The sequence below is a fragment of the Copadichromis virginalis genome, linkage group LG17 (assembly GCF_057382275.1).
Source record: "Copadichromis virginalis isolate Kocher_CV1m ecotype Utaka linkage group LG17, C_Virginalis_male_GT1.1, whole genome shotgun sequence".
NCBI classification, from domain to species: Eukaryota; Metazoa; Chordata; class Actinopteri; order Cichliformes; family Cichlidae; genus Copadichromis; species Copadichromis virginalis.
Genome location: NC_140634.1, coordinates 2,832,657 through 2,849,630, shown reverse-complemented (window position 1 = coordinate 2,849,630; position 16,974 = coordinate 2,832,657). Strand labels below are relative to the sequence as shown.

At 39.6% G+C, this 16,974-nt stretch overlaps 1 protein-coding gene across 1 annotated transcript; it reads right to left on the bottom strand.

The window, feature by feature from the left end:
* Window positions 1-9,622: 9,622 nt before the first annotated feature.
* Window positions 9,623-14,554, bottom strand: LOC146688763 (serine/threonine-protein kinase pim-2-like). The gene is made up of 9 exons (XM_085436827.1): window positions 14,327-14,554; window positions 14,046-14,225; window positions 13,613-13,801; window positions 13,253-13,347; window positions 13,120-13,167; window positions 11,569-11,790; window positions 11,307-11,487; window positions 11,041-11,217; window positions 9,623-10,951 (listed from the first exon to the last, which is right to left on the bottom strand). Exons 1-9 carry the CDS (start codon window positions 14,397-14,399, stop codon window positions 10,860-10,862), a joined length of 1,257 nt encoding a protein of 418 aa, XP_085292953.1. The 5' UTR covers window positions 14,400-14,554; the 3' UTR covers window positions 9,623-10,859.
* Between the last annotated feature and the right edge of the window lie 2,420 nt (window positions 14,555-16,974).

The window sequence follows — 16,974 nt, the reverse complement described above, 5'->3', positions numbered from 1 at the left end:
AAAAGCAATATAAGTGATCAATATTACCATTCTGTAGAATATTCTAATATTTCACTTTTACTTGTTCCCATGTTCTAGTGGGTCCTGTTGTGGCTCTAATGTGAAAGGGGATATAATATAACATAATGTAATATAATATTGGATAATATGGTGTGATATGATAAATCTACCCTACCGCCTACTGGTGTTGGCCAGAGGGGCCGATGGCGCAATATGGCAGCCTGGCTTCTGTCAGTCTGCCCCAGGGCAGCTGTGGCTAAAACCGTAGCTGCCTCCACCAGTGTGTGAATGTGAGAGTGAATGAATAGTGGCATTGTAAAACGCTTTGGGTGCCTTGAAAAGCGCTATATAGATCCACTCCATTATTATTATTATTATTAAATTACTTACGAGTTTAATTTGTCAGCAACTTTCTGCCAGCCCTCTCTCCTTGCTTTTGCAGCCTTTGCAGTGTTCCCTTGCGTTTTAATTAGACTCTGAAACTCCTAAAATCCCTCACTCAAAAGAGTTCTTGCTCTGCTGCCGAAAAATACCGAGCGCGCTCCTTCGACATTTTCGCCGACCAATCAAAGGGTTGCCGATCAATGTTTCTACTATCGATGCGTAGCCCCTGTTGGGCCACCCAGTGATCTCACATTACTTCATCTAGCTATACTAATCGTCAACAACAGGTGTGTTCGGGGAACCGGAATAGCGAGCTCAGAGTTAGCGCGATGATTTGATCTTGGATGTGTCATTTGATCTTGGATGTAGTAAGCGAGGTACGAAGAACGGGCCCCAGGTTTGCACACACAGTAGCTGGTATTTTGGCCCATTCCTCCATGCAGATCTTCTCGAGAGCAGTGATGTTTTGGGGCTGTCGCCGAGCAACACGGACTTTCAACTCCCGCCACAGATTTTCTATGGGGTTGAGGTCTGGAGACTGGCTAGGCCACTCCAGGACTTTCAAATGCTTCTTACGGAGCCACTCCTTTGTTGCCCGGGCGGTGTGTTTTGGATCATTGTCATGTTGGAAGACCCAGCCTCGTTTCATCTTCAAAGTTCTCACTGATGGAAGGAGGTTTTGGCTCAAAATCTCACGATACATGGCCCCATTCATTCTGTCCTTAACACGGATCAGTCGTCCTGTCCCCTTGGCAGAAAAACAGCCCCATAGCATGATGTTTCCACCCCCATGCTTCACAGTAGGTATGGTGTTCTTGGGATGCAACTCAGTATTCTTCTTCCTCCAAACACGACGAGTTGAGTTTATACCAAAAAGTTCTACTTTGGTTTCATCTGACCACATGACATTCTCCCAATCCTCTGCTGTATCATCCATGTGCTCTCTGGCAAACTTCAGACGGGCCTGGACATGCACTGGCTTCAGCAGCGGAACACGTCTGGCACTGCGGGATTTGATTCCCTGCCATCGTAGTGTGTTACTGATGGTGACCTTTGTTACTTTGGTCCCAGCTCTCTGCAGGTCATTCACCAGGTCCCCCCGTGTGGTTCTGGGATCTTTGCTCATCGTTTTCATGATCATTTTGACCCCACGGGATGAGATCTTGCGTGGAGCCCCAGATCGAGGGAGATTATCAGTGGTCTTGTATGTCTTCCATTTTCTGATGATTGCTCCCACAGTTGATTTTTTCACACCAAGCTGCTTGCCTATTGTAGATTCACTCTTCCCAGTCTGGTGCAGGTCTACAATACTTTTCCTGGTGTCCTTCGAAAGCTCTTTGGTCTTGGCCATGGCGGAGTTTGGAGTCTGACTGTTTGAGGCTGTGGACAGGTGTCTTTTATACAGATGATGAGTTCAAACAGGTGCCATTCATACAGGTAACGAGTGGGGGACAGAAAAGCTTCTTACAGAAGACGTTACAGGTCTGTGAGAGCCAGAGATTTTCCATGTTTGAGGTGACCAAATACTTATTTTCCACCCTGATTTACCAATAAATTCTTTACAAATCCTACCATGTGAATTCATGGATTTTTTTTTCACATTCTGTCTCTCACAGTTGAAGTGTACCTCTGGTGCAAATTACTGACCTCTGTCATCATTTTAAGTGGGGGAACTTGCACAATCGGTGGCTGACTAAATACTTTTTTGCCCCACTGTATATGGATACAACGTAATAACATGGGAATGGTTGGTGATATTAAAGTCCTGTTTGTGGCACAAACCAAACCAGCACAAACATAGCACAACTGATTGACACCAATTTTGTTTGATTCCATTAATATGGGGGGGCTGGTTGACCTCTGATGACCTCTTGAAATTTCTATTAATATCTTTAAAATGATAGTAGCACAAACGAAAATTTTTGCAGCACAAACGTAGCACAAACGTTTGACATCAATTTTGTTGGATTTGAAGAAGGTGGGGGGGCCAACTTCCCTCACATTGGACAAACTTATTTTTTACTGGCACACATCATTTGTGGGGCATCTTATTGTGACACGTGATTGTTCTCTCATTTTAGTTTTAGCAATATTTTTTAATTCTTATACAAATGAAAAAAAGACGGCAGGTGTATTGTCTGCATTTTTAGATAAATAGTTGTATATGTTTACAAAATGTACATTTTATATTTGCATTTCAAGTTGTAAAAATTTACCCAACATGTCTGGGTTTTTTACAGTAAAAAAATACTACTACGATTTTAAGTTATTTGCGTGATTTCAGGTCAGTAATACTAATGCAGTATGTCAGTCAAAACAACTAAATTCAGTTAAGCTGAAAGGATACCAAAAAAGGCAAGAGGGGGGGGGGGGGGGGATTAAACAATTTGAGGGTGAAATACAAACGTAAACTCAAAAGGAGTCAAAAATGACCAGTTGTATTTCAGACCTCAGTGGGTTAATCCAACAAATCATGAAAATTTAGGTTTAAATTTTTGTTCATGACAGTGCAGATTTCTGACATTTTGTGTAATTTAAGTTGTAACAATGTGACTGTTTTCTGACAAAAAACAGTGAAACATGTTGTGTAGCTTTCTGGATTTTATACTTATTGGGCTACATATTTATTTATTATACAGGCTGTACAGTACATAACATCAAAACTCACATGTTTTATGTAACTAAAGTGTTTAATTATGTGGGCTACAGACAATAATTTAGTTATAGACTTTATCTATATGAAAAACGTGTATACTTACTGCATTTGAACTATTTTAACCGTATATAACCACCTGCATATGTGTATGAAAAAAAGGGCTTCGATTTTGCCACCCCATTTGATTTCTTTGCCACCCTCATGCCACCCTAAGGAAATTTCTCTAGATCTGCCCTGCACACACATACAGTGACACTCGTGATTTCCATGGTAAGGGCACTGCAACAAACAGCATCAGACTCCAGAGCGAGCATTGACACAGGCAAATGCAATGTGTTTTGATAGAAGCTCAGGGCTAAACAGGAAGGAAGGGCGAGCAGTGTGTGAAAAACACTGCAGCCACACTCACATAGTTGGCTAGTTTCGGAGAACAGTCATCTGTTTGGCTTTCTGTCAAGTGAGTGAGCTTACATGTGCCCCAGCTGCCCATTTTCAGGGAGCAGAGAACTAAATGACACCATAACTAAGTTATATACTGACCCGTAATATACTGCATATGCAGTAGGGTGACAGGATTAATAATAATAATTAAGAGTGTGATAATGAATGGTTTCTGCTGCCTACCTTCAAAGTCCAATGCTTTGAAAAGAAAAACAAATTTATATCCTTTCACAGTACAGTGGTCCCTCACTATATCGCGGTTCACCTTTCGCAATCTTGCAGATTTTTGTTTTTTTGTGTGTGTGTGTGGAATTTTGCATGCTTTTTTTTTTTTTTTTTTTACACAGCGTATTTTGCCCTGCGTCCTGATTGGCTGCAGACCACTGTCAGTCTTGTGCCGTGTCTCCTGTACAGTACAGAACGCGTTCAGCTTGTCTAATTTACATAAATCTTCAATCCTAGCAGTGTGACTCTGAAGTGCTGTACTGTATGTTTGTAAGTTTTCTCCCAAACAAACGTCAGTGTCGACGAAACGTCGTCACCTGCGGGTTCCTTTGGTTTCTTTCCATAATACTGAACTTATTTTTCTAACAGGATCTGGCCTCTTTAACTGACTCATTATATAAGTGAAGAAGTTCTTTGAAGTGTTCCCGATGGACAACCAGCCCAGTGGACTTTTTTGTATTGTATTGTATTGTATTGTATCTTTATTTGTTTCAGACATATAAAACAAAAAACAATATATACACACTACATATATTTTCATTTACAGATACGAATATATATGTAGATATACACACTAGGGCTGCCACAAACGATTATTTTGATAGTCGACTAGTCACCGATTATTTTTGCGATTAGTCGACTAATCAGATCATCATCCATTGGACGTACAGCGTACAGCTTATTGCACCAGCAGCATCTGGTCTTATATAACTATCATTAGCTTACAGCTTGAAGTGTTTGTGCTAACTAAAAATAAAGACAAGATGGTAGTTTATTAATTTTTAATGAAATTTGCAGATTGTTTCGGTGAAGTTTAATAAACTCCTTGCTTTCTAAAATATAACAGGACACCGGAGTATATTCTCCAGCGTCTCACACTTCTGATAATCAGCTGTCTGCTTGACAGTTTTAGCTGTGCAAAAACTATAACTTTAATCTCAGTCAAACCGATTTACTCAGGAACAAATAAAATACTAAAGAAAGCCAAACAATAACATTTTTAAGTTATCTAAGTGACTTATATATGTTTAACCTGAGTAGCGAAAGACGGCGGTGGGTTTGAAAACGATTTGCCGGGAGTCCGGTGTTCTCACGGCTCTAGTGAGCCTAGCCCCCGGCTCGCTAACGAGCTAGTGGGTAACAGACGTCTCCGAAAACGTCGGAGCGCTTTTGAAAATACGTGGTGTCTTGATAAACTGAGCAGATATTTGAGGTTTACACAGCTACATTCTCGCCTGAAAATGTGTTACCCAGAAAGAATAATAAGAGTAAAGTTAAAACTAACTAGCTGCCGCCATTGTTGACAACTGCGCTGGGCTGCGCTATGAATTCTGGGACACAGCTTCTTCTTCTTCGGGGTTTAACGGCAGCTGGCATCCTTGTACATGCAGTGCTGCCATCTTCTGTTTCAGTCCGTTATTACACTCTTAAATCCTGCTACTCATTCCTGCGTCCTTTGTGATCTTACAAAGCTTCAAACGATGCGTCGACTATTAAATTAGTCGTCGACGATTTTAATAGTCGACATAATCGTGACTAGTCGACTAATCGTGGCAGCCCTAATACACACACACACGTATGTGTTCAGATAAACAAAAAATATATAATGAAATAAAACAAAATCGTCTGACATAATGTAACAATGTTTGGTCTGAAAAGGAGTAGGAAGAAGTATGAACATACTTATTAATTCCTACCCCTGCTCAACATCTTATTGATCCCACATAATTCACCTAATTCCCATCATCACATACTCCACACGATACACGAGGAGAACCTATATAAACTTGGCTACCGTGATTGATATAATTTGGATATAATTTGATATTTTTATACATACAATGGGTGATCATCTTTATCGGTATCATATTCTTCCAAAATCAGTTTTCGAAGTATTTTCATGAACTTACTAATTCCTGAGCATTGCTGTAGATCTATAGTAAAACTATTCCACAGTTTTACCCCATAAATAGTGACACAAAAGGTTTTAACCTTTGACCGTGCTTTAAGAATCCTTAGATTCAATTTCCCCCTCAATTCATAGTCTCCTTCTCTGTCATAGAACATCCTCTGTATATTTCCTGGTAACATATTCTATCTGGCCTTGTACATAATTTTTGCAGTTTTATATTTTATAAGATCCATAAACTTCAGTATTTTTAATTTCAAAAACATGATGTTAGTATGGTCTCTAAATCCTGCTTTATTAATCATCCTGATTGCTTTTTTTTTTAATTTTACATATTGGTTGAAGTGCAGTTTTATATGTGTTTCCCCAAATTTCCACACAGTATTCCAAATATGGCAATATAAGTGAACAATAAAGTACCCGGAGTGATTTGGAAGGCAAAAAATATTTAACTTTACTTAGTACGGAGATGCTTCTTGACAGTTTGGCTTGTATATGCTTTATGTGAGGTTTCCAGCAGATTTTGTTATCTATTATCACACCCAGAAATTTTGTATCCGAAACTTGCTCTATTTCAACATTGTTTACTAATAATTTTGCTCCTGCATCTTTTTTACAATTTCCGAATAACATAAATGTAGTTTTTTCCAAATTTAATGATAGCTTATTTCTATCAAACCATGTTTTCAGTTTAATCATTTCTTGTGTGACAATTTCCAAAAGCTGCTGTAAGTTCTCTCCAGTACAAAAAATATTTGTATCATCTGCAAATAGAATAAACTGTAGTATATCTGATGTTCTGCATATATCATTGATATAGAGGATAAACAGCTTTGGTCCCAATACTGACCCCTGCGGAACTCCACAAACAATGTCCATACACTCTGATTGATATTCCCCAATTTTCACAAATTGCTGCCTGTCTCTCAAATAACTCTTTACCCATTCTAACACCACTCCTCTAATGCCGTAGTACTCCAGTTTATCAAGTAATATGTCATGATTAATTGTGTCAAAAGCTTTTTTTAGGTCAATGAATACACTAACTATACATTGTCTTTTATCTATATTGTTGGTGATATTTTCGATCAGTTCCATTAATGCCAATGATGTTGATCTATTTGATCTGAAACCATACTGACTATCCGTTATTATTTTGTGTTTATCTATAAATTTGTCAAGTCTATTACTAAAGACTTTTTCCAGTATTTTTGAAAATTGAGAAAGTAGAGAGACAGGCCTATAATTTGTGAATTGGTGTCTGTCACCATTTTTAAACAGTGGTGTTACTTTAGCTGTTTTCATTTGTTTTGGGAATGTACCAGTTTGTAAGGACAAATTGCAAATGTGTGTTAAGGGTTTGGAAATGCCCTCTATCACTCTCTTAACGATTTCCATATCAATGTCGTCAGAGTCTGTAGAGTTTTTTGTTTGTGATTTCCCAACAATATCAATGATTTCCATTTCTTCCACCACCTTTAAGAACATTGAATGAGGATTGCGGTCAATGAGTCTAGTTTCTTTCTCTACAGAATCTGTTATATCAGGAATTGTTTCAGCCAAGTCTGGCCCAACACTTACAAAGAATTTGTTGAAATCATTTACCACATCGCTCATATTAGTAATATTTCTATCATTATTTGCGAAATACGAAGGATAGTCTGCCTGCCCCGAGCCCTTTTTGATGATGGTATTTAATGTTTTCCAGATCCCTTTAATATTATTTTTATTCATAATCAGTAATTTTTCATAGTATTCCTTTTTACATGACCTTAAAATACTCGTTAATTTATTTTTATATTTCTTGTATTTATTTTCAGCTTCTGTACTTCTGTTCATTATAAATTCTCTGTATAAGGTATTTTTCTTCTTACATGCATTTTGCAATCCTTTTGTAATCCATGGGCACTCTGCATATTTTTGTTTTTTACTATATTTCTTTACTGGGCAATGACTATTATATAACAGTTTAAATTTTCCTAAAAAAATCTCATAAGCTTTATCAATATTTTTTTCCTTATACAGCATCTCCCATTCTTGCTTGAGTAAATCACTTTTGAATGCGTTTATTGACTCTTCTGTTCTCACTCGTTTGTATTTTATTGTGTTTTGCTGTTTAACCTTCCTGTAATTGCTGTTATACACTATAAAAACAGGTAGATGATCACTGATGTCATTAATTAGGAGACCACTTATGGTTCTATTTTCTATTTCATTAGTAAATATATTGTCTATTAGGGTTGCCGACTGTGCTGTAATCCTGCTGGGCTTAGTGATCACTGGAAAAAGTCCCAAGCTATACATTGTATTAATAAATTCCTCTGTCGCTCTCTGCTTGTTTGGATTTAGTAGATCTATGTTAAAATCCCCACAAATGAACATGACTTTTTGATTTGTCCTAATGAATGTTTTATCTACCCACTCCTTAAAAATTTCAATATTAGAACCTGGTGTTCTATATATACAGCTTACAATGACAGTGAGTAGGACTTCCAGAGACGCTCTGCTTTTCGACAGGAGCGTCGAAGACCACGGGTTTGATTATTTAACCATGGTGTGCAGGAACTAACAGTGCAATGACTAGTTTTGAAAGGAGCAACCTGATTAAGAATGTCAAGACAGTGTTCATTAAAAGAATTAATAAGGATGTCAACCTCGTCAGAAGAAGGTTTAAAATTAAAAAGAGAAGAAAACTTTAAAATGACAGAGTCATCAATAATGCACCTGCGCCTAATAAAACTTTGGGGAAGAGACTCTGAATTGAACAATACATTAAAAAAGACTGACTTATGATCGCTAAAAGAAACATCATTTAAGTTCATGTGGTCAAGGGAAACACCACAGGTGAAGACCAAGTCCAGAGTATGCCCAGCTGTGTGAGTAGGACCTGATACATGTTGAACAAAATTAAGAGTCCATAATGCTCAGGAACTCCTTAGTGGTACTATTTGATGAGTCCTCTGCATGAATGTTGAAGTCACCAACAATGATGACCTCGCCCAGTTTAATCGTGGAAGTTAAAAATTCTTGTAGGTCTGACAGAAAAGCTGCAGCAGACCCAGGTGAACGATAAATTAAAATGCCGTATATGGGCTGTTCTCGTCCAATTTTTATCATAATCATCTCAAAAGAGTTGTAACAGCTTGAGGAGATCATCTGGCATAAGAATGTCTTTTTGAAAATTACCGCTGTTCCACCCCCTCGTCCAGATATCCAAGGCACACAGAGAAATGAACAGTCAGTGGGACACAGCTCTAAAAGATGTGAAACTTCATTCTCACGCTGCCACGTCTCAAAGATAAACATAAAATCAAGCTTCTCCGCACAGAACAAGTCATTTAAGATATAAGACTTGTTGGCAATTGAGCGCGCATTAATTAACATCCATTTAACGCTGCGACCCACCGGGACAGGGGTAGAGTTTCCAGGAACAGAGTTCGTACTATGCGGTAAGCTGCGCAGCAAAACAGGGTTCCTGCCGCGATGAGGCATTGCTTTCCATACTTTTAGGTGGAAGCTTGGGTGGTAAACACAGTGGGTTGTGGGGATTAATCCAGCTCCGACAAGTCTCAGGCGGATCTTACCGCTAGCAGCCCAGGAATAAAGCCCCCGAAGATCTGCCTCTTTCCGAAGACGACGGAGCAGGACAACAAAGCCGGCTCTCTTCCCCCGCTTCCTCCGACGAGGCCTCTGAAGCAAAATTGACCAAGAGTGGAGGTGAACCGGGTGCTGCGTCGCGCTCAAGCGGCGGTGGGAAAACAACGTCGTATCGTTGACTCTGAAAGTTATCCATAGCAGATTTGATCGGCAGTAACGCATGGCGATCATAAATCCGAAGGGAGATGACATCGGACAAAGCTGTAGCAAGAACACTTGCATAACATATGAAGTAAACAAACACACGGACGGAGGCAGCGGCACAGCCAAACACAGGCGCCATCTTGCTTCTTGGGACAACAACAGTAATGAAAAAATCACACAAAATATGACTCTTTTTTTTTTTTAATAGTTGTTAACTTAAAATGGCACCAAATAGTATACCCCCAAAGCAAACCTTTCGGTATGCCAACATTTCTTCAGCTATTTTCAGGGCAGGGTCGGATGATGATGAGCTACAATAAAATGCATCATGGCCTCAATTCAATTCAATTCAATTCAATTTTGTTTATATAGCGCCAAATCACAACAAAAGTCGCCTCAAGGCGCTTCATAGATACAGAGAAAAACCCAACAATCATATGACCCCCTTTGAGCAAGCACTTTGGCGACAGTGGGAAGGAAAAACTCCCTTTTAACAGGAAGAAACCTCCGGCAGAACCAGGCTCAGGGAGGGGCGGCCATCTGCTGCGACCGGTTGGGGTGAGAGAAGGAAGACAGGATAAAGACATGCTGTGGAAGAGAGACAGAGGTTAATAACAGATATACACTACATTTTCATCAATGACATTTTTCATAAAGCAAGCCTACAAAAGCCTATATGTCATGGTCCTGGGTCATTTTGACCCAGTGTTCTTAGTTTTCCTGTAGTTTTGTATTTTGTTCCTTATGTCCATTGGATTGGTTGGTTTGGTATTTGGATTCCCCCTGTGTCCATGTTTTTATTGTGGTGTTTGTTCTGGTACCGTGTTCCCATCCTTTGTGTTCTGTGTTCTCCTCATCCCCCCATATTCATCCTTCTTCTCTGCCTCTCTCTCTCTGTGCTCATCTCTGTGTACTGTGTTGTGTTTAAGGTCCACATCTTGGTGTCAGTATTTTCAGTTTCGTGTCCTCCCTGCTCGCTAATTGTCTTCAGCTGTGTTCCCCGTGTGTTCCCACTTCTCTCATTACCTTCTGTGTATTTATGTCAGAGTGTCCCTTTGTTCTGTGTTGCGTCGTCCCTCTAGGTTGTGTGCATTTACCGTGTCTTCCCAGCGCCTCAGCTTTAGTTGCTCCCAGGTTAGTTATTGTATGGCTTCTTACGTTCCTGTTAATAAAGACCTGCCTTTGAGGTCATCACCGTGTGTCTAGAGCCGTGCATTTGGGTCCTCTCTTGCCTTCACACAGCCGCCGCTTGACACTATATTTAGATGAAGGTCAGATGGAGGTCTCAGACTGCTTGCTGCTGGATTGGAAAAGAAAACACCAAAAAAGAGCCACGTGACAGCAACTGCAACATTGCTACTAAATTTGAAAAGTGACTTGTTGATGACTTGTGATGTGTTGGAGCTTTTGCTCCATAACCTTTTAGTTCATGGTGCGCAGAAATCATTTGAGCCACATGTGATTCCGAAGATCCTCCAGGGTGAAGCGGTCCTTGTAGTGCTTCCTCAGACACCCCGTCAAAAAATCCCTGCATTCTTTACAGAAATGAAATACTCTTGTTAAAGTTATCCACAAAGTTATTTCACCTTTCTTATATCAACAGCCCTTTTGGCAGAAATCTTACTGTTTGAAATGTCAGCTAAAATCGGTGGGTTTTGGTTGATGATCTTGTAGTCGCAGTCAAATGGTAACTTGTTGTGTAACAGCTGGTACATCACAACACCCAGCTGCCAGGCTGTAGTATATTCTGCAGAGCAGAAGCCGTACATGAACCACTCTGGACTATTGTAGATCCTGGTTCCTAAAACACAAAGATAAGAAGAATTAATGGGGAGGGAACATGATGTGGAGACAGTTCATGACAGCACAACGCTGTGGCTGAAAACATACCTGCGTTCCTCCTGAACCTTTGTCCCGGAGTAAACGTGACTCCACAGCCAAAATCGATGTATCGCACTCGGGGTTCCTCCGAAGATGTTTCAATTAGAATGTTGTGTGGTTTAATATCTCGGTGGAAAACCCCCTTGTTATCCATCGTAATGGCTGCGTCAACTAGTTGCTTCATTATGACCTAAAAGAAAGGAAGCCATATTTGGAGCACAGGACATTCTCTATGAAAAACTGCTGTAAGCTCCAAATGCTCGTCACTTACCTTAACATGTGTCTCTGACAGAGGTTTATCTGTAGTTTTGAGGTAATTGTCTAAGTCCATGCAATTTTCTGGTTTCTCAAAAACCATAATAAGCTCATCTTCCAGATCAAACCAGTCAAGTAGAAGTGGGGTTATACTGCTTTCCGTATCGTGTGGTCCAGCCCCAACTTGTATCAGTAGCGCCACCTCCAGGGGAACATCAGTACTTTTCCCATTCCAATCCTTCAGAAGGAAAGTTACTTCAGGTCAGTATTCAGAATTTCAACAAAAGTAGCTATCAGCGTACAGACAGTTTTGAAATAGTCACAAAATGACCTGATCTTTAAAAAGCATTCTTTCCACTGAAACATGTCAGTTTAAACAATAAGGTGACCCACTGTTCATAGAATTCGACCATATTTCCTGACGATTTCACACACAACTGTGAGACCAGTCTGGTTCATGCACGGAGGAAATACGTGCCTTATGCTTGATGCCTGAGAAGGCCTGAAATAATATAAATACTAGGGCTGCCACAAACGATCATTTTGATAGTCGACTAGTCACCGATTATTTTTGCGATTAGTCGACTAATCAGATCATCCATTGGACGTAAAACTACAGCTTATTGCACCAGCAGTATCTGCTCTTATATAACTATCATTAGCTTACAGCTTTAAGTGTTTAAGGTCTGTGCTAACTAAAAATAAAGACAAGATGATAGTTTATTACATTTTAATGAAATTTGCAGATTGTTTCGGTGAAGTTTAATAAACTCCTTGCTATCTAAAATATAACAGGACACTGGAGTATATTCTGGAGCATCTCACACTTCTGATAATCAGTTGTCTGCTTGATGTTTATTCAGCTGTGTAAAAACTATAACTTTAATCTCAGACAAACCGATTTACTCAGGAACAAATAAAATACTAAAGAAAGCCAAACAATAACATTTTAAGTTATCTAAGTGACTTATATATATTTAACCTGAGTAGCGAAAGACGGCGGTGGGTTTGAAAACGATTTGCGGGGAGTCCGGTGTTCTCACGGCGCTAGTGAGCCTAGCCCCCGGCTCGCTAACGAGCTAGTGGGTAACAGATGTCTCCGAAAACGTCGGAGCGCTTTTGAAAATATGTGGTGTCCTGATAAACTGAGCAGATATTTGAGGTTTACACAGCTACATTCTCGCCTGAAAATATGTTAAACGTTTATTTTGTGACCCAGAAAGAATAATAAGAGTAATATTAAAACTAACTAGCTGCCGCCATTGTTGGAAACTGCGCTGGGCCGCGCTATGAATTCTGGGACACAGCTGCTTCTTCTTCTTCTTCGGGGTTTAACGGTAGCTGACATCCTTGTACATGCAATGCTGCCATCTTCTGTTTCAGTCCGTTATTACACTCTTAAATCCTGCCACTTACTCCTGCGTCTTTTGTGATCTTACAAAGCTTCAAACGACGCGTCGACTATTAAATCAGTCGTCGACGATTTTGATAGTCGACGTAATCGTGACTAGTCGACTAATCGTGGCAGCCCTAATAAATACCTGCTGGAATAAGAAAAGACGCTTACCATTGTTGTGCGCGCAAGTCTGCGCTGTTGAACATGTTTGATTGCCACCTGCATTAAAGACATTTTCTGGGTTAGAGAAGTACAAACAGGAATAAACTGAAGATCTGTGAAATGCAAATGTAAGAAGCCATACTGGAAAACTGTCTTTTATGCGTATTCCAGAAAACACGGTGGCAAAGCCTCCATGACCCAGCACCTCCAGCTCTTGATATTTTTCCAGGAAGTCTTCTGCAGACACACAGGAAAAACATACAGGTTATGACTTGTTACACAGAAAACAGCTGGCACAGTCCTATAGAGCTTTGCTATAACATTTCTATTAATTGGTAAATAGCAGCTACATTTTAGCAGATTAGTAGGTAGGTAACGTCACTACTGTCCAGAGTGTCTCTTATTGTCGATTGGTCCCACAGGAATCAAACCCAATCTCAAACCCCAGGACAAATTCTAAAGGATCTTGTGATCCAGCTCAGAAATATTGCCATTATCTTACCTTTTCTGTCAGTGCCGGATATCCTCGGTGAGTCACATGTTTCAGAGGGTTCCTGGGTGGGACTCTCCTCTGGGCTCGTTGTCCTGCTTTTTTTGCTGGATGGTCCCTCAGATTCGTCACTAGTGCTCTTCCGTTTGTTGCTCCTCTTAATTATACTAGAGTCGCTTGAAGGCACTATGAGAAGGCCAACTAAAATGGAAAAAGTAGTTTGACTTTAAGCATTTTCAGTCCAACTCTGTGTCAACTGCTTTCTACTGACTTTCTAAGGTCTGGCAATCGTGCATTAAAGCAATAACTGCACACTGAAAATCAACACAAAGAAGGCTAAATGAACCAACTACAAAGTTAAAGACCGTTAAGTACACAGTTAAAATCACAAAATAAACTACATAGCCAAGATAATGTCACAGCTAAAACAGGTCTTATCACTTACATTTCAAACTGGATTCCCCAGAAACAAAGTGGCTGGGACCCGGTTTTGGACCTCCACTGCTTTTGCTTTTTTTGGGGGATTTGTCCAGTCTTTCAGGTAAGTCCCTTCTCTTTCTTCCCTCTATTCTTCCATCTGGAGTCATCTTCACCAGTGTGGAGATGCAAGGCTCTGTTTGGTGTCCTGAAATCAACAAAAGATGATTTTGTTTAAGTCAAATTCAGTTGCCTCAAATAAAAACCCAGAAGCATGCATAATTACCATATGAATCCCATTTGACTTACCTAGAGGGTTATTCAGATCCACAGGACGTGGTGCAGTATAAGTTGGCCAAGACTTTGACATTGTGTGATTCATTTAGGTTAATTTAGTTTCAGGATTTCACTCTTCACTCTGCAAAGATGCAATGAGCTGTGTGTGAGAACTATGATCTTTAGTGTCTTATAACAATGTCTTATAACAACGAGGTGATGACATCACAAGATTTTGGAATTCTTGGTTTCCATAGCTACAGAACATCAGCCTGGGCTAGGCAGTAGTTTCTGGTGAAGGCAAAGTTCTGTAAAGATTTATTTAGAGGTGCAATATTGCAAAAACTGTAGCGCAGCTGCATAAATGCATGTTTATAGAGGGCTGCTTCAAGGTGGGAACTGTGCTTCTACAACAAAGGCCATAAAACTAGTTAGGAACAAGCAATGGATATTATAGATAATATTGTAGCTATTATACCAACAAGAAGGACTCTCTTTGGGCAGCATTTACTTGTAAGGCAGTAGTGAAGGCTAATGGATAGCTTTGCAGGCTAAAAGCTAGCAGCACAGGTTAAGTCAAAATTCACTTGATTTCAGTTTTATTTACAGCACCAAATCACAAAAACAGTTGCCTAAAGGTGCTGGAATGTGTTGACTGATCTATAAATCGTATCTGTGCGCATTATTGTGACTAGTTACTCACTAAATGTATGAGCAGTATTGGATGTAATGCATAATAAAATTATGCGTTACTGTGATGAGGTTATATTTTTCAAGGTTCAAAGGCTATAGAAAGAAAGCACGTGTAGCCCAGTGAATTTGAACTTCCACAGTTATTCTTTTTCCTTTCCTGCCTAATGTATTTTCTTATAATTTCTCAATAATTTATTTGCTCTGTTTTACCTAACCTCCGACTGTCTTGGTGAGTGTTGTGGAAGTTAGTATTGTTAGCTGATGTAACAAGCATGGTACCTGCTTCCCAACTCTATCGGTGTGGGGTTTTTTTCTTTTTTTCTTTAACCGCTGGTTGTTCATATTTATGTTCCACTTGTATACCTCATCTGTTTGTATGTTGTATACTCACTGATTGTTCAATAAAGTTCTTGTTAAAATTACACACATATATATATATATTAGGGGTGCAACAATACACAAAATTCACGGTTCGGTTCGATACTTTGGTGTCACGGTTCGATATTTTTTCGATACAAAAAAAATGTTCATGCCTTTTTAATTTGTCATTTATTAAAATTATAAATATATATTTTAACTCAAAAGTACAGTTTTTAAATTTAACCCTAACCCTTGTGCGTGTTTTTTATTTTGACAGCGAATGCGCACCTGCGGACCACTTATGTGCAGCCCTGGTTATTTAGCTCATCATATTGCAGCCACAGAAATTCTTTTGTCCATGAAACCATAAAGCTGCACTTTCTTTTTGCCTTATAGTCTGATTTGTCATAACTTCTCCGTTTTGTGGTAAGCTTTTCTTTGGCTGTCACTTCTTCACCCTGACCTGTCTTATTTGGCTCAGCAGAACTAAAATATATATCCTGCTGCTTTTACACACGCACTCACATAATGCTCAGCGATTCTCTGCGCGATCAACCTCTCACATGTTTAAGCTGCGGGAGATTTCACTTGTCATGTTTGCATAGTAAGCTAACGATTGATAAGACGATGTCAGAGGAATTGGTGCACAAATTATCATCACTCACCAATCAGTGCTGTCGCTCTCTATACACAGTTCGTGCGATTGCAAAGTGAAAGCAAAAAACAAGCGCAAATTCAAACGCGATTTCAATATGTCACATATTGACAGTATATAAGTATTGTCTTGAGCACTGTTAGTGCCAACATATATAAATGGCAAAATAAAATAAAAATACTTCATGAATATCTCATAATTGTATATATTTGTGCATTTGAGCTGAGCATTGAGCGGGGACTTTTCACTATCGATCGATTATGATCAATGACAGTGAACCTGAGCACCTCCCCTACCTTTGGTGTGCGCTCACGCAGCTTGTAGAAAAAGTTTAGTGTGGAAGAAGTGGAGAAGGTGGAGCTGAAAAGCTGACATAAAACAATTAAAACTAAAAATGGGTGCAGCAAAATGTGTCGATTTAACCGCCATGTTAGCTGTCAGTGCTGCTGCACCAGCAGCAAGCGGTAACAACTAGTGACAACCAGTGAGAACCAGCAACAACCGGTAACCAAGCCTCACAGTCAAATATTGTTTGAAACAGATACTTGGATTTCAAATAATTTAGAACTGATACTACCATTTATGTGATGCTCCTCTTCTATCCAAATCACCTGAAAGGCAACAAAAAAGATTCTCTATCCCTGGTGATTGCTGCAACCAGCAGCACAGCAGTGAAAAAAAAAGCAGTGATCATTTGTATGTAAACAACACATGAGTTATTGGATGTGATCGCTACAGGTTATCACATCCAATATGGCAACAGCTCTTGAGCAATGTGTGCATGACATGACAAAGGTTAATAAGAGGCCTAACATTGTAGAAGGAAGCCAAAGTGTTTGAGGAGAACTCGGAAAGACACAGGCCATCACCATGGACTCAACCAAAAAGGATGAATGCATGTTGTGTGCATGCTGCATACCTATGTGTTCAAAGTAAAACGTGTGTACTGAACAGAGCATTTGCCATCCAGAAG

What these genes read in the sequence shown, in the direction of transcription:
- LOC146688763 (XM_085436827.1), bottom strand. Translation starts at nt 14,399, where the DNA reads ATGAATCACACAATGTCAAAGTCTTGGCCAACTTATACTGCACCACGT. An exon ending in TGGGGAATCCAGTTTGAAAT is followed by an intron (nt 13,802 to 14,045) that starts GTAAGTGATAAG and finishes TTTCCATTTTAG; the next exon opens with TTGGCCTTCTCATAGTGCCT. An exon ending in GACTTGCGCGCACAACAATG is followed by an intron (nt 11,791 to 13,119) that starts GTAAGCGTCTTT and finishes TTCCTTCTGAAG; the next exon opens with GATTGGAATGGGAAAAGTAC.